The following is a 21,692-nucleotide window of genomic DNA, read 5'->3' on the forward strand; positions in this document are numbered from 1 at the left end:
ATTGTTGACACATAGAGAGCCCCTGTGGATTTCCGTGACTGTAACTGTTTACAGGAGTAGAAAGCCCAGTCTTGCTCCCGCCGAACCACTGGTGGTTTCGAACTGCCGACCATGCAGATCGCAGCCCATCATGTAACCACTACACTACCAGGGCTCCTTACAGTGCCATCAAAGCTCCTTAATAGAAACGGATTTTATTATTAATACCTTATATAAAAGGACTACTCAGGCTTCTCCCACATGAACATTTCCTCAAGTAACTTATTATGACGGTTTCATCAGATTGATTAAGACAGCAACTGTCAATATTTGATGAACTTAGTACTTAATTCAGGCACTAAAGTTTTCAATTTTTTGACGATATGGATTTGACTTCATTACTCGATTTTAAGTTTCTTGACAGTATCCTCCAAAAAAACTTGTAGAAATCTAGACACATACAGAAAAAAATCCCCAAACCTACTACCATCAAGCTGATTCCAATTCACAGTGACCCTATAAGGCAGAGTAGAACAGCTCCCCTATGGCTTCCAAAGCTGAAGGTTTTATGAGAGCAGATAACCTTATTTTCACCATGTAAAGTGGCTTGATGGATGAGATCTTGGGCTTACTATTCGTAGCCCAATGTATAACCCATTAAACAACCACATTTGCTTTCTGGGTACACAATTAATGCATTGCCACTGAGTCAATTTCAACTCATAGCAACACGAATAAGTCAAGGTAGAACTGTCCCATTGAGTTTCTAAGATTGCAACACCATGACAGCATAAAGTCTCATCTTTCTCCTGTGGAGCTGTTGGTGGCTTCAAACTCCCAACTTTGTGGTTAGCAACCCAAAGCATAACCCACTCTTGCTGCTAGGTCTCCTAGGGATATACAATAGGGGTAAATAAATAAGATTTTAAATTGATTTTACCAAATGCAGTAAAATCCATATCTTCCAAATTATCCAAAATATTCTCTATTGAGGCCGTGAATCTCTTAAAAGTTGAAGAATCCATCATTTCTGCAACAGAAAGAAAAAAATATTCATCAGATTCATGTTCAAAGCAGACCAAAAGCTGAAGACTATGAATAAAGACAAAGTAAATGAACTAAAAAGTTACCTTCAGGTGTTAGTTTTGGCTCATAAGCTTTCCTCTTCTTCTGTTTTTCCTTTTTCTTCATTTTTCGAGCCACTGAAATAAATACAAAGCGATATTGCAATGCAGAATGAAAGCTTAAGATTTTCATTTTTTTTAACCATCCAATTTTCTTTCTGAACATTAATTAAACATTTGTTGCCAATTGAAATTGAACATATATTATTGTCTTGATTAAAATTAGGAGCTGTTCAGTCATTAAAAAGTATACTCTTCAAAATTACAAGCCCTAAATTTGAATCGGTTGATTTATGTAAGCAATCCATTCACACAGATGAATTACCCTCACTGAGGCTGGGAGGAGGAGAATAATCTTCCATGTCAGAATCTGATGGACTTCGGTTTCGGTATCGACCACCACCCGAACTCCTCCTTCCTCCTTCATGAGAGTGGCCACTTCTCCTATGATCCCCCGAGCTTCTTCTGTCACGCTCTTCATATTCCCAAGCTTTATCATCATCTTTTTTATGTCGTTTCCTAGAGGCTAGAAGCAAATCCCCATGACAGATAATTTACCTCATTTACAAAGACTATTAAAACTTGCACATTACAAATGAACTGTGTGTGTGTAAGAGAAGAGGAAAGGAGACCTTCATTCTGTGTGTCTAGTAAACTCGATCTAGACGATTTTGTTAGGGCATAAAAAAGATATTACTCATACTATGCTAAGAAATATATCAATGGAAAAGTTCTGGAAATTAAAGCACAGCACTTTCCTTGAAAAGATATTAAAAGTGTGGCAAAGATTACATGTAAACTTTAGGATTAACAAAGACATTTAAAACAACATTCATCTAGCATTAGGACAAGAAACAAAAATATCTTAAAGCATTAAAAATTATGGGTTATGGAAATTCATGTATACCATCAAACAACAGTTTATTTAGTTAAATCCACAACTTAACTTTAAAAGTCCATATAGACTTGGATGACCTAATAGCATAGGTCTAGAAACAGAATAAATGTGTATGGTCATAAATATTCATATATTTAATTAACTTTTCTAACAGTAAAACCCAATGCCATTAAGTTGGTTCTGACTCGTAGCGACCCTGGGCGTGCTTAAATCAAAGGAGAAAAGCTTTTAAGCTTACCCATGTTATGTAAGTATATGTTTGTATGTTACCTTCAATCATTCCCCCATCCTTCCAGAGGTCTAAGCATTTTTTCTATAATCACCAGGACTGTCAGGAGCCTCCAGGCAGGCCTGGCAAACAGATTTCATCTGACAAATCAATTCTGATCAAGTGGTAATAGCTGCCTAGAGCACTATGTTGAGAAGAATTCTGAGGCCTGGGAAAGCATCATAGTTTAACAAGAGAGACTGATTACAGATGTCTGCAGTAAGAGCTGGAGGATAGTACAAGTAACAAATACTTATCATATTTGCTCTAGATCTCATAATAGCACTGAGACAAAAAAACCAGGAGAGAGGACTGATGTGTCCTTGGAATCATCATATTATTAAGGCTGTATAGTAACCACCTATATGTTGTTGACAATGAGATAAGTTCTAGTCTCAATCTAAATGTGATTCCTTCACTCCTTTTGACTGGCTTCTATTTTGAATTCCTGAATCTGGTCAATACACAAACACTTTAGACAAAACTGTTGAGTCCCCTACCTGGCCCATACACCTCTTATGCTGTGTCAGAGCCTTTTCCAGCAGATAATGGGTGGTCATATCCTTGGCTAATCTTATGCTTTGCATTAGAGAATTTCTGGTTTCTAGGTCTGGGCCCTTTTGTCCAATCAAATGACAATATGGCAGGAAGAGGCAATTTTCTTTTCTTTTGGTCAGGTATGGTATAACAAGGGGATTTGTCAAAAGAATATTTTTCAAACCTTCAACAATTGTCAGTCTAATGAAGCAGAAATTTGATTATGAGGTATGTGAGGAAGAGCTAAATTAGTGTAATGCCTCTTTCTTTAAGAAAGGGTTGTCTTATGTACTAATAAAAACATGCAGCTGTTGTTAGTTGCCATCAAGTTGAGTCAGACTCATGGCAACTCATGTGTGCAGAGCAGAACTGCTTTAGAGAGTTTTCAATGCTGTGACCTTTCAGAAGTAGATTCTTAGGCCTGTCTCCTGAGCACCTCTGGTTTGAATCAATCACTTCTTGGCTGGCAGTCCTTCGTGGGACACACAACTAAGTTTGCGACTACTAACCAAAAGGTTGGTGGTAGTTCTAAAGTTGGAAGCACCAGAGGTACCTTGGAAGATAGGCCTGACGATTCTGCTTCAGCAAGATCACAGCCATGAAAACCCTACAGAGCACACAAAAGATTGACAGGAGTTGAAATCAACTAAATAGCATCTAGTTTTTGGTTTAGTTTATATACTTATCACAGAGAAACAGGACATTTATATACAGCATTACTCACTAAATAACTTTTTAATATACACTGAATTGCCTAGCTAATATGAGGACTGGTAACTAACATGAAAATGTGTTCAGAAAGTAGTATTATATTGGCTTCACGCGTGACTTTTCTTGATTTAAATGAGAAAGAAAATTATTTCAAGAAGTCAATGCTATGAATACAAAATGCTTGAAAACTGTTTCAGCTGTTAGGAATTACATACAAGTATACTATATTGGTTCGAGGTCTTAGATATTTTCATTTCATATTCAGGAAACTTTATATCATTTGAATAAAAATGGGGTGGCAATTTCAAAAAAAGGCTTCAATGACATATTGTGTGTCACAATAAGATTATCAGTATCCTAACTCATGGGGCTAGTTTGTTCTTTCTCTTACTTCCCACATTTTTCTGGAAGAAGCAGGAATTCAAGAGAGTGGTATGAAACCTATGACTTAGGTTTTCTCTCTCCACCCTCCTTTTCCAAATGTCACCCTTCTCTCTGTAGCTTCTTATCGTCCTCTATACAATTCTTCCCCAGGAATCTAATTCTAATGATGTCTACTATCTGTGCTCCAGCTACCCAAATCTATGTGGTTCAAATTTAAGTTACTCTTTAACCCTCCTCCTAGCTTTCAAAGAAATTATTTCTTTAGTTTTTGATTTTGAGATTCTAATACACCAATTTGATTACAGGGTAGTTAAACCTTAAATTTCCAACTCTGTGTCTCTCCAAGCAGCATGGCACTTGCCACTTATGCTCATAATACTTTTACATTTTGCATTATCCTAGTTCTACACTATATTGTTCCTTATGATATGGTGACAATTTGATTATTGTTTACATCAACTATCAACTGGGCTTCTTCCACCACCCAAATCAGTGGCCCGGGTTGACTATTCATTCTATAGTTACATGTATAGAAATGAACGGGAAGAACAAGATGCTACTCTGAGGTCTATTGAAAAATCCAAGCGAGCGTTCGCTTCTTCCTTTAGGAAGTGAAGCTCTGGTTCTTTCTACATTAGCTTCATCACCCTGGTAGAAGAAGGAGAGAGTAGGGCAGGGGAATTAGTCAGTATACTTGGGCACACATTGCTTTAAGATGAAATAATAATCTCACTCAGAAGAAGAAAGGAAAAGAATGGATGCAATGATGATAAACCTCAGGCATCTGTAGTTCTACACCTTCTATCTTACTTTTGGTGGGCATTTCTCATTACACCATTCTTCCTACTTAACTGTAAGGTAGCTTCAAAGTTCTCTTTAATTTAGTAGTGAACATAGTTGTAATAAGCTGGAGCTGACAAAGGATTTGAAAGCAAACTTCAGTTAAGGAACTCCCTTCTTCTCAACTGCTTCTTCTAAATGGTGGTGTCTTAGGGGGAAGGAGGTAGAATCAAAGAAAGGCATTTGTAAAGAGGGATAATGAAAGTGAGTTTCTGGACCAACAAATATCCATTTTTCTCTTCTGTTCCAGAGCTCCCCATTATCCTTTTATGACCCAAATGAATGGTTGTAATAAGTGCTAACTTCAGCCATTTAAATATACTGTGTAAAGTACATCTCATGGTAATTAAACACAAATTATAACAATTATACATATAATCAAATCTCAAATTAATTTCACTGTATATTTTATTTCCATTTTAAAGCTGTTCAGATTTGTTCCGTATTCATAATCTACTGCTCACAGTTTGAATGCACAACTTTAAGAAGACTTTCAATAAACACTGATTAATAACTTTAGAGAAGATGAAGGACTTCTAATCAACAATATACATTTTTAAACAACAGCATGCATCTGTCCTTCCTGCCCTTGCTTGTCACACCTCAATCTATGGACACTAGGTGAAAAAAGTAGAACACACTGGTGGTCTTCCCACTTCTTTAGGTCATAATCACTAAGTCAGTTGGCACACAAGTGAAGATCTCCCATAGTCTGCTTCCACTGAATGGCGTTTAAGTCAAACAAGGTTGCTGACCCCTCTTGGCTAGGCTCAATTCTCTTGCTCCAGAAGAAGGAAGATAGGGATAAAAGAGAAGAACTTTTTCAGTGGACCAGTAGGAAGACAGGCGAGGTATAGCAAGTCTAGTGCAAAGACAGGTGATCACAGTGTTGTAGAGAGGTAGCTGTGTAGTGAAGAAGCCAGCTCTGGAAAACAGTGAAACAAGGGAGGAATTCCAGGACACAGCTGGGCAAAAAGGAGAAGCCAGGTCCAAACCACACAGATAATTTGCAATGTGGCTAATCCATTCATAATTTAGTGATAGGATGGTTTAAAATATTTCTTCACCTGGATATCTCCTACGTGTCCTCCATGACTCAACTCAAGTGTCACCTCTTCCAGTAAGCCTTCCCTGAACCCCAGCATGATTCTGATGCCAATCTAATGTGCTCCCATAGCACCCTGGATTTACTGTTATCACTGTACTTTTCACACTGTATTATAATTTCTTCTTTATATATATATATATATATATTTCCCCCAGTAGACTGAAGGTTCTTTGAAGATAGGGGAACACATCTTATTTGAATTTTTATTCTTAGAACCTAGCATAAAGTAGGAGTTTAATAAATGTTTGCTAAATGCATAAGACACATACTTGGAGTTACTTCATTTAAGTTTTTTCTTGGTGCCAACTGATCTCGTTTTTACACACTTTTAAAACACAAAGAAAAAAAAAACCTAGCTATATTACTAAAAATTAAGCTCACTGTACTCTTACTAACCCCCCAAATTATGAAGGAAACAAACACATAGATCTTTTACATTCTAAAATAATTGTGTAATACTTACATTCAAAAGCTTCATCACTATCATTATCTTCATCTGAACTGATTTCAGCATACTTTGGCTTCTCATTAACTGTGCTACGCTTGCGTTTGTTCATTTTCACGCGTTCACAAAGTGGCATAGTGGATTCAATTTCTGCCAGGAGTTCAGGGGGTAATTCTTTTAACACTGATTGATCTATACTGCCTATTAATAAAAAGTAAGAAAAAATTTAAATCTGAAGATAAAAGAAAAATTTCAACTATGTTAACACAATAAAAACAAAAATTATATGTAAATGTTTTGATTCACCTTTGTATTTTAATAAAACACACATTTACAATTAGAATGGTCCTAGAAATAAACTGAGAACAGAATTTTTATATGTAAATCTGAGCAGCTTATAGAAAGACCAGCAATTTGAACCCAGCAGACCTGGAAACTTTTCCTACAAATATTTACAACCTAGAAAACCCGAATGGGCCATTATTCTGTCCTTTAATGAGTCCTGGCGATGTAGTGGTTGAGTTCGGTTGCTAACTGCAAGGTCAGCAATTCGAAACCATAAGTTGTTCTTGAGAGAGAAGGAGAGGGCTTTCCACTCCCATAATAAAGAGTTTTAGTCTTGGAGTCTCACAGGAGCAGTTATACCCTGTCCAAAAGGGTAGCTATGAGTCAGCATTGACTCGATGGCAGCCATTTTGGCGGGGTTTGTTTGTGATAGGTTTGCTATGAATTGGATTGTTTGCATAGCAAACAATCTATATGTAACATTTAACAAAAAATTCCTTTATTGCCATAACAATGAAGAGTGGTTGTATTATCAGTTTTTGATCTATATACCTTTGTTTGCATGGACTAAAAACTTGCTAAAACTGGAGATCCACTCATACACAAAAGTGGATTTGTGGGTGGGGTTACATTTCACAAGCGTGATAGCATACAAACTTAACCTACAAAGGTTGGAGCAGTGAGTTTGACACTAATGCTCCTTATCCAGGCATATGACAGATATTGGAGGACACTGATCACCTCCTTCTCCTTCTCCAGTGATCTCGGTAGCTGTATATTGTGGCTGAGACAAGAGTGATATATGCTTTACCTATCACTGTCTATTTGAAAAACACAGCAATGATTCCAGTATTATGGAAAATTTCCTCAAACAAGTATATCAATATACATATTTAACTAAAGATAATAGAAACATCAAAAGTAGTATAAACAGACCCAAACCATTAAAAAATACATTTAAAATGGCATCCCTAGATAGGGTGACTAGTTAACACATTTGGCTAGTAACCAAAAGGCTGGTTGGTTCAAGTCTACCCACAGGTGCCTTGGAAGAAAAGCCAGGCAATCTACCTCCAGAAATAAACTACTGAAAAAACCTAAAGAATGCAGTTCTACCTCCCCTGACATTCACAAGGTTACAATGAGTTGTAATCCATAGGAAATGGTCAGTTTGTTTATATAGAAAATAGTTTGTTATGAAACTTCCCCATGAAAAAGTAGACAAGATGAAAATACACCAATGTAAGAGTTATTAATATTATAATCACTGCCTAATTCTACACATAAGCCATGAGCACACACACAAAATGAATAAATTATTAACAGTTTGTTGATAGTTTAAATATAAAAGAAGTAACAGCTATTTAGGATAATTTTTTCCTTATTAACTACTAAAGATAAGTTTAACTTACTTTACTTACCCAACTAAATTTTTTGGTGGAAATATCAAATAGTGCCCTACATGACAGATTTTTGCCATTGGGAACAAAGAATACCTTAGTGGTTTATAGTACGGAACATTATTACCTTATAATTAATACTTCTGTAACATTCAAATGATAATAATGCTCATATAAAGAATAAAAATGAACCTTGACACAAAAATTAAAAGGTACAGGTTAATACATATTTCAAAGTCTCAAGAATATACAAGTAATCCAAGAATGTAGAAAGCAAAGAATCTCAATAGAAAACCAATCCTAATTTATTCCTCGTGAAGTTTTACACTGTATCATAAAGAAGTCATTAGTTCAGTAACTTTCAATTTTCTGTTATTCTGAAACATGCATAACAACAATTTTATCCAACATTTAATATTGGTAACTGATAATATTTGAAAGACTTCACTGCTGAGATTACTACTGAAGTTCACATTTAGAATATTGAAAGTTAAAGAAGTCAACTTTAACTTGGGATCATCAGTATCTTCAGTCCCAAACTGTATAAACTTACTTTTAAAGACATTCTGGCTCTCACTTTTAGAGATTTTAATTAGAAATGTGCACATTTCTAATGCAGTGTTGTTCTTTGGTTGTCTAGTTGTACTTTGACTTTAAAGAGCTGAACTTTTCTCACAGCTCAGGAGGCTAGTAGCTAGCAGTCCAAATTCAGGGTATGGCATTAGGAAGAATCCCTCATCTTTTCAGTTTCCAGTAGAAATCCTTAGTGTTTCTGGGCTTGTAGAGAGAGGCATCTGCCCAGTGTAAATATAACTGACTGATTACATTCTGATAAATGTACATTCATAAAACATACTGATTGGACACCTACATCCCAGAATTAAAATTATCCTGGAGAAATAAACAATAGATAATGAAGGGTTATATATTGGTGCCTGTACACACTCTACAGTAGATTATCCTTAGGAAAGAATTCTGCTCTCTAAAAAAACAACAAAAACCCACTAATAGCAAAACAATCAAAACCCGACTCTTATTTCTAAGGAAGCAGGTACCAAAATTTATTCACTGTATATAGTTTACTCTTAATTATTTCTGAGCATTAACATGAGTATTATCAGATGAGAGCTTTACTATTCTCTAGTCTAAATTATTTTAGGAGTCTGGGTCATTCCAATGGTTTAGTACTTGACTGCTAGCTAAAAGTTGGTGATGCAAACCCACCCAGGGGTGGCCTAAGACCAGAAGTAGTAGATAGTGCCAGACTACCACTAATTGTTCTGCCCAGGGACACAATAGATGGTGAAGGGCAGAATGGGGGGAAAATGTAGAAAATTCTCCTGAGACTATTGCCCTGATACCCTTTAAACTTGGAAATTACCCCATTCCTGGGATCCTTTCAGTCAAAGGTGGCTCATCAACAGTAATACCTGTGAGTACTACCTTCTTTTAAGTAATCATCTAAATGAAAACAAATGGTCAATATTTACCCTACAGCCAAGATGAGAAGGTAAAAGGGGTGGAAGGCAGGAGAGCTAGATTAATAGAAACAGAATATCCAGAATGGAAATAATGAGAATGTTGACACATAGTGACAAAATGTAACCAATGTCACTGAATATTTATAGAAATTGTTAAATGCAAACCTAACTTGTTGCATAAACTTTGACCAAAAATAGAGACAGAGAAAGAGAGGAAGAAAGAAAAAGAAAAAATTATAAAGAGCTAATATTTCAAATTATCTCAACGGCTAATGGCATGCTGGGTTCCATTCTTTCCCCCAAACCAGGAAATAATTCTTTAATTGAAAATATAATGTCTCACTGATGAATTCTTAATACAGGATTATAATTTTTTGAAGGATTATTTTTGTTTATTGAGCTATTTGTTTTGAATGTTCTCAGACTTCTAGTGCTTATAGTTTTTTTCTCACCTCACTTTATTCTCTACCAGTGACTTTGTCAAGCTGGTGTTCTTAATCACTATGCACTTTAAATTACTGGTGTGAGTAGTAGTGCTATGTTGGTATTATTTTTTTCAGCTTTATGTAAATATATATCCCAGAATGTCTTAATATTCTGCTCTAAAAAGGCCAAAGAATGCTTTCTCTCTCCTAGATATGCTTCGTCTCAGCACTCATTGACTTCTAGTTTAAATCACTCATACAAGTATATATTTTTCAAAAGTACTTTAATTTGTTTAGAGGCCCAAGTAGCTACTGATTTTAGAACTAAAAGTTTTGGCTTGTATTTTAAATAGCAGCAATCCTGAGATCAAAAGAAATCACCTCACCTGAGTTCTAGCTTCTGAAGCTTCAGTCTAGCGCAGGGGTCGGCAAACTTTTGAGACGGAAGAGCCAATTCTGTACCTCATAACAATTAAAAATTATATGAGAGCCATAAATATATATATTTACAAACAAATGAAATCACCATTACCTGAATAATATCCTTTACATTTTTTCAATTTTACTTCAGAGCCACATGTATGTACTGAAAGAGGCGCATGTGGCTCGAGAGCTGTGGTTTGCCAACCCCTGGGCTAGAAGCAAAAGGAGACAACCTGGAGAGCAAATGGAAACACGTGGGTTAAATCATGAGCCTGAGCCTTTGAGTGTGCCTGCCACAGAGACCCTGAAGTTCGCTAACCCAATGGCACTGGGTACTAAATACCAGAACTGTCAGGGCATGGAGGGAGAAGTTTTCAAACCATGTAACACTGGCCCCAGAGGAAGAGTTTGGATGAATGTTTAAGCAGGTATTTGATAAATTGTAATAGAAAAGTAGGAGAAAGGGGATACCACTTTTTGGAACTGGGGCTTCCGGTGGGGGGGTGGGGGGTGCGGAGGTGAGTGGAACAAAATTGACAAGATTCTACAGATAATGGTAACAGTCCTCAGAGCATGAACAGAAGGGCTCTGTTTACAATTGAGGGAAGAAGAGAATTAGCTGAACATTATCATGCAGAAGTGAGAGTAAGAAAGAAATAATTAAAATAAATCATTTGAATGATACACTTAAAATTAATCAAATGGAATTCTCTCACAAATCAATAGGATGTAAGTACTTCGTTTCAATATATTAAGTAAAAGATGCCTGCCATTCTGATATAAAAGTTGTCAACATTTGTTTTTGAAAGTAAAATCCTGGATTGTTTAGAAAGCCTTTAAAAAAATCATTTTAATGGAGATCATCCTAAAAAGCACCTTACCCTTCCTTTCGAAAGAAACAACTTCATGACACATGGTCATTACTGAAAGATGTTCTGTTGTCCATTCAGTGTCTTTAGGATAAGGTGACCAGATTTTAACATTGGTAAAGCGGGACACCATTGATAAAACTCATATCCTGGCGAAATAGCCACATGGCAGCCAAAAACTGTATACCCTAGCTTGTCGTGCATTCTTTCCAAAAATCGGGACTTAAAAAAAAAAATGCCACGGGACGCGGGAAAAATTGTTAGAAATCGGAACTTTTCATCCAAAAGCGGGATGTCTTTAGGAGTTCCCATTATGCATAAGATTTTTTGACTTGGTATTAAATGACCTAGTCTTTGCTTGTGATCTCTCGTAATTTGCTAAAATGTGTACACTAAGATTCAGCTACAGTGTAGAAAATAAGACAGCAAATGCTGTTCAAACCCTTACACCAATTTATACTATTCATGGATATTTAATCTAAGGAAATTTATTGAACAAAACAAAAAGCTCTAAGTATGAAGATCTTTAGATCACTTCTACATGTTATAACATCAAAATGTCCATGAAAATGTCCAATAAGGGAATGCAATGTAAAAGGTGATCACGTTAAAGAATAATTATTTAAAGTATTGGTACAGAGATGGCAAAAAAAATTACAAAAAGATAGTGAAAGATGTATGTCACAGAAAAGCAAGTAGTATAAATATAATACTAATGTAAGAAAGCATGAATTTTCCTAAAACAAATAAACACACACTACATTTTAGGAACATAAAAGATACGTGAATGATTATTTCTGAAGAAATAAGGAGATATTTCAATAGTATAGTAGATTTCTCACAAGTCGCTATCTGTACTATTTAAGTATTTTAATCAACTTGATCATGTATTAAGTAAATTATAGCTATTTGTCAAACTATTTTTATATTATTAAACTGCATGTGTAGAGAACATTAGCTACATTTTCTTATGGTTCTATAGTATACAAAAACATTTTCTAACAATGCTTGATGCTAGCGTCTTTCCTAGTTAATTTCTAACTACCACATGGCTGTAAACACAACCAGTGGTTAATTCTGACTAATTCAGTTTTGCTGTACACTTCTTGCCTATTACATTCTAAACACTAATTTAAATTCCCTTAATTTGCCATGCCTCTTCTTTTTCCCTTTTCCTCAAAATTATAGTCATTGGCCATTTAGTTAATAGACCCTTCACTGAGCTTTAAGATGATGAGATCATCCACAATAGTTCAGCACCGTGTTTGGGACACAGAAGAAGGTCATAAATATTTGTTGTTATTTAGTGGAATGTTTAGAATGAATTTCTGGTCCTCTTAGAATTTTTTTCCATTGAAAATTCTTTTTCAAATGATCAGTTTTTCTATATTGGCATTATAGAGAAGTGGCAAGATTCCATTTCACATTCTTTGGACATGTACCAAGAGGGATCAGTTCCCAGAAGCTGTTGAGGATTTCATTCTATGTAGCTTGATAATCAATGCCCCTTGTAGCAGCAGACAGGAAACCAAACGTACTGGAAATCTGCTGCACAAGATCTCTTAAAGAGCAAAGACGTCACTTTGAGGACTAAGGTTCATTTGACCCACTGGTATTTCCAGTTGCCTCACATTCACACGTTGGATAGTGAATGAGGAAGACCAGAGAGGGACTGATTAGAATTAGGGTGGTTAAGAAGAATATTCAAAGTTCCATGAGTTGCAAGAACAACAAAATCCATCTTGGAAGGAGTACACAGCTGGAATGCTCCTTCGCAGCAAAGATGGTGAGATTTATTCTATTTTTTTTAATAAATCATTTTATTGGGGGCTCTTACAGCTCTCATAACAATCCATACATCAATTGTATCAAGCACATTTCTACATACATTGGATAGTGAGATTTCATCTCACGTACTTCAGACCAGGAGAGAGCAGTCCTTTGAGAAGGGCATCTTTCTCAAGGTATAAGATGAGCGAGAATCAATTTGACAGAACCAAGGAAAGAAATTCTAAGAGGACCAGGAAGTCATTCCAATCATTCCACTAAATACCAGCACACATTTATGACCTTCTTCAGCATCCCTTACATGATGCTGAACTATTGTGTATGATCTCATCATCTTAAATCCCAATGAAGGGTCTAGATAACAAGCTCGGCCCCCCCCCACCAACATTTAACAAATGATTTTTTTTACAAAAAAATTCTACTTGATGTATTTCTTTACATCAATATGTAAATATTAGTATCATTTACAAAGCAAAATTTGGGGAAAAAATGATTAAGTTCATGATCACACCTTTTCAAAATATTGATCAATATAAATTCATCAGCAGCCCCTAGGTTCCTATTATTTACACAAACCTCTAAAATAATCATTCTTAAAATATTTGCTAAAAATATCACTGAATCTGAAAGAGACTAGAGAGAGATGTGAGTTGTCTAAGAAGGGATTTTTTATGCAACTGCTCAAATGAGTCAACAAAAATTTTTAGGGCAGCATCATTCAGTATTAATATTACTTAATTGCCATCAAGTAGACACCAACTCACAGTCACCCTATAGGTAAGGAAAAAATGCCCTGGGAGTTTCTGAGACTGTAACTTCACGAGAGTAGAGAGTTCTCCTCTTTCTCCCATGGAGTGAGTGACTGGTGGTTTTGAACCGCTGACCTTGAGGATTGCAGCCCAATATGTGACTGCCTCATCTTAGGAATTCATTCTCAGAAACAAAAATTTCTCCAGAGTTACAGAAGATAAGGATCATATGCATATTCTACCTACACTGTACAGTGCTACAAAAAAGTAAGCAATCAGCACTTAGTAATGTCACTACTATAGCAGATTACTGAGGTGAAATGTTGTCCTAAATAAGGAATTAAGTCATCAGTTAATCAAACAAACTAGAGTAGTTGATGCTTTTTTAAACTGACAGGTAAGTATACAAGCCCAAAGACTATTTTCAGCAATTGTTTTAGAATAAATGAGAATTCAGTGTCTTAGATTAATGACTATATTCTTTCTTAAATAAAAGTAGTTTCTTTCAGAATAAGGAGCACTAGGGTTACACAAGGTCAGCAGTTTGAACCCACCAGCTGTTCCACTGGATAAAGATGAGGCTCTCTGCTCCTGTAAAGATTTACAGTCCCACAAATACCAAAGATCCAGTTCTACGCTGCCCTATAGGGTCGCTTCAATGGTAGTGGGCTTAATTTTTTGTTGGTATTTGCACGATTTCAAACAACAATTGATATGGGATTTTTTTTGAGAGCAGTTGGTGAGTATACGTGATGAAAAATGAAACACCAGCTGAAAGGAAGTGAAGAAAAAATTGTTTCCTGAGATGTAAAGTCACAGGATTTTGAGACACGCTGGCATTGTGTCAGTTTGTAATTACTGCTACTAAATTTTTAGCGGTACTTGAGGCCTATCAATTGATGATCATGTGAGTCTTAAGGATCTCATTACTTTACTGATTATTTGTTAACATACACACTGAAATATATTTTAATAGAAGACATTTAAAATGTTTTGAAGGTTTCACAAAAGTTTCTCTCACCTGCCCCTGTGACAAGAAGAAAACATGATAATGGGGGGAAAAAACAAGGAAGCTGATAGAAGCAGGATGAGAATTAGATTGATATGCAGCCAATCTTTTAACAGTTATCAAACAAAATACGGGAACAGGGGATGATAAGCAGATGAACATTAAGTTAGGTCTTCTTCAAATCTTAACAAAACTAGGTATTTGGAGGAAGCCATTTATTAGAAAATTTAAGTAGCAGTAAATTGAAAATTATATACAAGTTCCTGAGCTGGAGTATATTGGTGAGAAGATAAGGAATGATTGCACAATTTTTATCTCTATATAAAATCCTTCCTTACCATGGTGGCAATATAGTATCCATTCATTTATTGTGCTCGCTAGGAGGGATATAAATATAACCCCCAACATGTATTGAAGGAGCTCTGATGGGATAGTGGGTTATGCATTGGCCTGCTAATTGCACCATAAGCAGTTCAAACCCACTAGTGGTTCTGAGGGAGAAAGCAGCTTTCTGCATCCACGAAGATTTATAGCCTAACATAACCACATGGGTAGTTGTCCTATAGAATTGCTGTAAGTCAGAGTTGACTAGGCAGTAGTGAGAGCATATACTGTGGCCATGGAAATCAACCCCAGAAGTATTCTAGCCAGAGTTGGTCTAATTGCCTTAATTAGAAAAATATCACGGCAGAATGTGACTTTTCTGCGAATCTCCAAAGAAAATCCATGCAATGCGTACTATGAATTCCTAACTTTGTTTTATATACATGCAATAAATTAAAACTATTACACAACTCTACTAGTTCTACAAACTCACTCCCGATTCACTGCCATCGGGTCAATTCCAACTCACAGAAAACCCTATAGGACAGGGAGCATTGCTCCTCTGGATTTCCGAGAATGTAACTCTTGAGCCAAATAGAAAGTTTCATTTTCTCCTGTGGAGTGACTGGTTGGTTTTGAATTGCAGACTTTTCAGTTAGGAGTCTAATGCATAAAAGCTAACAGATATAAAACAGGGAATGGTGAAATAAACTGAAGCAATATAATAGCATTTTTGCATTAAATGCTTTACTTGTTATTTTAATCAGATATATGTGTATATCCAAACATGCAACCACATCTGTATCATTCTGATAGACACCTTACTTTCACAGTAACATATGACCATCTGAGTCTTTCAAAAAGTTAATAGGAAAACAGAATTAAAAGCCAATGGAAATTCCCTCATAAACCCTTTGAAGCCCTGAGTCTATCTCAAACCCACTGTTGTCAAGTTGATTACAACTCCTAGCATTCCCACAGGACAGAGTAGAACTGCTCCAAAGGGTTTCCAAGATTAAAATCTTTCCAAGAGCAGCCCACTAAGTCATTCTCCTACAGAGCAGCAAGTGGGATCACACTGGCAATCTTATGGTTAGCAACGGAGCACTTTTACCATGTGCTACCAGAGCTCCCAAATACACAAATTTGTGTTGAAACTCTAAGAAACATGAATTGGCACTACCAAGATATTGACAGTTAATAACGTGGAAATAGAGCAATTAATATAAGAGCAGTATTTATTGTGTGTTATTTAAGTGGTTATAAAGCCTTTGTTAGAACAGAGCTCAGAAGGCAAGTCAAGTGTAGACTGAAAATAGAGCAGGGAAGAGGAAGACGATGCAGAACAAGGGACCAGAAGGTACCACTTTCCATCTTTCCAAATGATTGTTCTAAAACTACCTAACTATATTCTTTAGCTTAGAAGTATAAACTTTCCCCTGATATTTAGAAGAAAAAAAAAGTGTTCCAAAAGAAAACAATTCTGGCACTTGACTAGCACCTCACAACCTATTATATATATATACTTATATATATATAATATCAGATATGTATATATACCCAAACATCTAACCACATCTATATCATTCTCATAGATACCTTACTTTCAAAGTAACATGTATGTATACATTTTAAAAGATTTATACAAGTGGAATAATGGATATACCATATATTAAGACTAAAGCATTAATAGCTTAAAGCAGTGGTTCTCAACCTGTGGGTCGTACCCCTTTTGGGGTCAAATGACATTTTCACAGGGGTCACCCGAAGCATAACAGTAGCAAAATTACAGTTATCAAGTAGCAATGAAAGTAATTTTATGGTTGGGGTGGTCACCACAACACGAGGAACTGTATTAAAGGATCGTGGCATTAGGAAGGTTGAGAACCACTGTTTGCCACATATAAAAATCAAACAGGCTTACTGAAAGTGACTCAGGCAATTACTTTTCATTTTTTTAGAGATAAATTAAAAAAAAAAACACCAGTGAAATATTGACTATTTGATAAACACCAAGTAAGACTAAAAACAGACTGATCAGTATAAGTTAACAATTCGAAAAAAGTTCTTAAAAATAATGCAATTTTCTCAAAAGCTTTTAAAATTAGACAAAAACAATATTTTACATGCCATGGTGCTACAACAGAGTCTCTCTGTGATGAAGTAAGCGTTCCTTATCTGTGTCTTTCAATACAGTAGCTATATTGTAGCTACTCAACTATCATATAGTAGCTATCATGTGGTTACTGAGGAAATGCATTTTTAATTTCATTAAATTTCAATCTTAAATAGCTCAAAGAGGCTAGTTGCTTACTTCATGGGATAGTGCAGTACTAGAGTTTTATATTTGAGTTTATTTATGAGTAAGTATAGATTCAAGTTTTTAATAAGCCTTTCACAGAATGAAAACCTAAAATTATATAAACTTTCAGCTCTTTGCCTTCAAAACTATTTCTATTACACATGGGTAAACAGATATTGCCACACAGCATTATACAAAATATATTTATCTCAAGTATCTAGTATACAAAATAACATCTAGTATAAAGAGAAATACATTTTCTACACAAATTACCATGTTTTCAACACCTCTAGAATTTTTTTGTCCTGAAAATAATCTTACTTAAGTAAACAGAGAACTTATTTCAGCAACCATACAAATATAACCACCTTCCTATAAGAGAACCCCCTGGCCCCCATGATTTAGATGAACTCAAGATGTAAATATAGTCGCTATTATCTTTTCCACACACAGGGTAAAACCATACAGGCAATATACTCCTAACCAATCACCGCCTCCACAAAACAAAAGCAAAACAGTCTTTTATGTAACTTTACAAATGGTACAAATTGAAACTGTTCATCCATCCTGAGATGTTGTAAATTGGAATTCAGTTAACCTAATTTATTACCTCATTGTAGAATAAAGTATCTCTACACTCAAAATACTTTTAGAGTTGTTAAATGTATTCATTCACTTGATTAACAATCAACTCCCAGAAATATCTGAAATAACAGGAAAATAACATTTCTGTGTAGTCAAGTAACAATAAAAATCATAACTATCAGGGGTAGTTCAAACAGGAGTGGAAGAAAAAGAACTTTTATTGCTAACTTTCCAAGTAAACTCTTTGTAAACAATTCATTGTTGTTTGATATAGATGGCATTTTCATGCAGTTATGTTCTCATTTTATTAGCACTATTTGTATGCTTAATGGCCTCAAAATTAAAGCTAATTAAAATATACAAATCACTAGAAGTATTCTTACCTTTATTTGACTTTGATGGTTTATTCTTGATAGGCTTAAGGGAACTTCTTGATTTATCCTCTCTATCCTTAATAAGTTTCTGAACATCATCCAAAGAGAGTTTTTGCAGGACAACGACCGGCTTAGCTCCTTTATTTAGATCTTCAACTAATCCCATTTTTTCCACTTTGTCCCTCTGCTCTCCTTTTGTTTCCATTTTCTTTGTCTCCTGAGTAATATTGCCATCTTTATCCCTCTTGATTTTTGGAATGACAAAATTTTTTAATGCACCGGACCTGCCACCCAACAAATAACTGGGAAATTCTGTTTTGTTGTCAGGATGTGCTTTATTACTGTCTACTTTGCTCTTGTTACCCTCTGTCCTTTTATCTTCTTTACTGTTAGGTGACTTAAAACCTGTTTTATCAGGTCTTGATTTAGTAGAATCTCCTTGTCTAACACGAGGACTGTCAGGTCTTGATTTCTGTTCCCCGGAGGATGGTCTTTCCCTTGAGTCCCCTGATTCATTCCTGTGTTTTCTGTCTAGTTTATCAGTTTTTGAACCATCAGATTTAGTGCCATGTTCATGTCTACTAGAGGATCTCAATGTTTCTGGTCTTCGAACCCTAGACTGATCCCCTCGATGTCTCTCTGATTCACCCCTGTCATCTGATTTTTGTTTACTATCATGGTCACGTCTTAGTGACTCAGAAACAGCTCGTCCATCAGGTCTCTGCTTTAAGGCTTCAGCACGTTCTGATTTTAACCGAGGTGAATCAGATTTAGCATCCTGCTTATGTTTAGACACTTCGGGTTTTTTCTCTGCTGATGACTTTCCAGCATCCCTCCTATTTTCATGCCTATGTTTTGGGGTTTCAGGTCGACTTTCACTTTTTTGCTTTGGGGTTTCAGGTCGGCCCTCACCCTTTTGCTTCGGAGTTTCCGGTCGTCCCTCACCCTTCTGTTTCGGGGTGTCAGGGCGTCCATCACTCTTTTGCTTTGGTGTTTCAGGCCGGCTTTCACCCTTCTGCTTTGGGGTTTCAGGCCTTGACTTTGTTGTTTCTGACTTCCCATTATTTTGTTTGTTGTCATTTGGTTTTGGGTCAGGCAGTTTAGCTTCATTCTGTTTAGGCTCAGCTACAGTGCTCTCGTTTTGTTTAGATTCACTTGTCCTGTTCTCATTCGGTTTAGGCTCTTCTGTTTGGGTGTCAACTTTAGTTTCTAAGTTATTCTCACTTGATTTTGTCTCCACTAATCTGTTTTCATTTGGTTTCGAATCTGTCACTTTATTTTCATTTTGCTTTATTTCACTCTTTGAAAGTTCAGGATCAGACTTTTTTTTAGGCGTGTCAGGATGGTTTTCTGGTGTAGGCTTAAGACTTCCAATGTCTTCCTGAACAACAGAAACAGGTGCATCATTACATTGTTTGATTTCTTCAGGCTTTTTTATGGTGTCTGAATCCTGAGTTAGAGAAGCCTGAGAGTCCGCTCTTCCTGCCTGATGAAGATCAATGCTAACCATTAGTGCTGGCCTTGACCCATTTCCCGTTGAACCTGTCTCCTGAGAAGCTGGTCTATTACCTCCTGTAGCACCCCCAGCCTCCAGTGGGTAAGAATCTTGTTTTCTTTTTTTCAAAGGCTTATCTGAAATTTAAAGATAAAAACTCAATATTAGTATTAGAGAAATATTCTTATCACATTAAAACTATGGATGCTATTTTAATAGCTCATTGTTTTATTTATGAGGTAAATGCAAAATTAAATACACACATAACATAACAGGCATAAACAACAGTATTTAAATTTAAGTTTGATGAAATATTCATTCTTACTAGATCTCAATAAATATTACTATCTATAGTAAAAAGAATTTAACAACAAACTTACTGAGTCTGTCAGTAAGCTCAAAAAATGCAAAATTAACAGAAGTTAAAATATTTCAATACAACATGTTTATTTATGCTAAGGGGAAATCAAATTCCCTACATAAGAAAAAGGCAGCCAATTATAAGCCATGCATTCTCACATAAGATAATCTTAATTTATACCAAAACCTATTGAGAATCCCAAATCTGCCAACATACGAAATGTTACTAAAGAAAAAGGGGAGAAACAGAAATCAGAGAGAAAAATGAAATCATGCCAGTGAAAAAAGGTAAATAAGGGGTGTAGAGGAAGAAAAGAATCGAAGGGTTTGTCATTAACCTTTGAGCGAGGGCTCAAAGCCTTCAAGATGCCAACAGTACATGTGGAGTTTAAAAGTCAACATATAATGTTAGATAAAATTTAAAATAAGGAAGCAACCCAGTCATTTATATAAATCTGAGGTAAATTTAAAATAAGGAAGCAACCCAGTCATTTATATAAATCTGAGGTAAATAAAAGACTTTTAGGTAAGTCCTGTTTGTTAAGTGTTTTCCAGTGCGGAAAAGCACTTGAGTTCTTCAAATCAAAGGTCTAAGGGTCTATTTATTGCCTCAAAAAGAAATGACTTATAGTATTTCTGTATCTTAAAGACACACACACACACACACACACACACACACGTACACTTCACAATAAAATATCTGGGTGCTTATAACAGCTTATGTGTTTCTGTATGTGATTCCACTTTTGACTAAAGAGATTACTAGATAATTTTCTAGAAACTGAATCTGCAGTTAGTTCTTGAGAATAATTACATTATAGCACCTCAGAACTTTGCTTGCTTTAATGTACATGCTGATGATGTGGTTGTTTTCCAAATAATTTTAAATAATTTTAATGAGATTTGATAACATTAATTTACATGACATAGCATCATTTACAGCAAACAAAATTCCTAAAATAGAGCTCCTATTGTTGGAGAATAAAGTTCTAAAAGTTTTTTGGGGGTCATTAATGGTAAACACTTCTTTTTTTATTACAAGTTGCCATTCTTTTGTTCACAAGGCGAGAAGTAGTTCATTACAACTTACAATCAAATTATCTCATTAAAACATGCACAAGCTATTTCTCATAAAACTCAGCCATTGTGCTTAAGTTACCTAGTGGGTACATTTTCATTAAACATGTTCCATTTGCAAAAAAAGAAAATAGTATATTCTCATTAAACTTAAGCTAGAACATTTCTACCAGTTAAAAGTAGCCAGGTAAGAACTTAAATGAATGAAGCATTCTGAATCAATATCTATGAGAAAATGCAGAGAATTCAAAAATTTATGTTTATAGGATCTTTTAAAAATGATGTATAGAATTTTATATTATAAATGCCTTGACACAGAGTCTCACCAGAGAAATTACAACTACATAAATAGAATGCTAATGTGGTTAAGAAAGCTGATGGTGCCCGGCTATCAAAATATATAGCATCTGGGGTTTTAAAGGCTTGAAGATAAACAAGTGGCCATCTAGCTG

General features: G+C 35.5%; 1 protein-coding gene across 2 annotated transcripts in view; it reads right to left on the bottom strand.

Annotated features, from left to right (window-relative positions):
- The window catches only part of NIPBL (NIPBL cohesin loading factor), a 223,264-nt gene that overhangs the window by 65,688 nt on the left and 135,884 nt on the right, over positions 1-21,692 (bottom strand). For both annotated transcript variants that reach the window (XM_004698075.2, XM_045285402.1), the window contains exons 10-14: positions 18,318-19,940; positions 6,313-6,495; positions 1,429-1,629; positions 1,110-1,181; positions 920-1,009 (exon numbers count right to left, since the gene is read on the bottom strand). In XM_004698075.2, coding sequence (XP_004698132.1) covers positions 920-1,009; positions 1,110-1,181; positions 1,429-1,629; positions 6,313-6,495; positions 18,318-19,940 — 2,169 coding nt within the window. The remainder of the gene's footprint in view (positions 1-919; positions 1,010-1,109; positions 1,182-1,428; positions 1,630-6,312; positions 6,496-18,317; positions 19,941-21,692) is intronic.

The sequence above is a fragment of the Echinops telfairi genome, unplaced genomic scaffold, assembly GCF_000313985.2.
Source record: "Echinops telfairi isolate 266 unplaced genomic scaffold, ASM31398v2 ScPeMD7_7469;HRSCAF=8507_1, whole genome shotgun sequence".
Classification (NCBI taxonomy): Eukaryota; Metazoa; Chordata; class Mammalia; order Afrosoricida; family Tenrecidae; genus Echinops; species Echinops telfairi.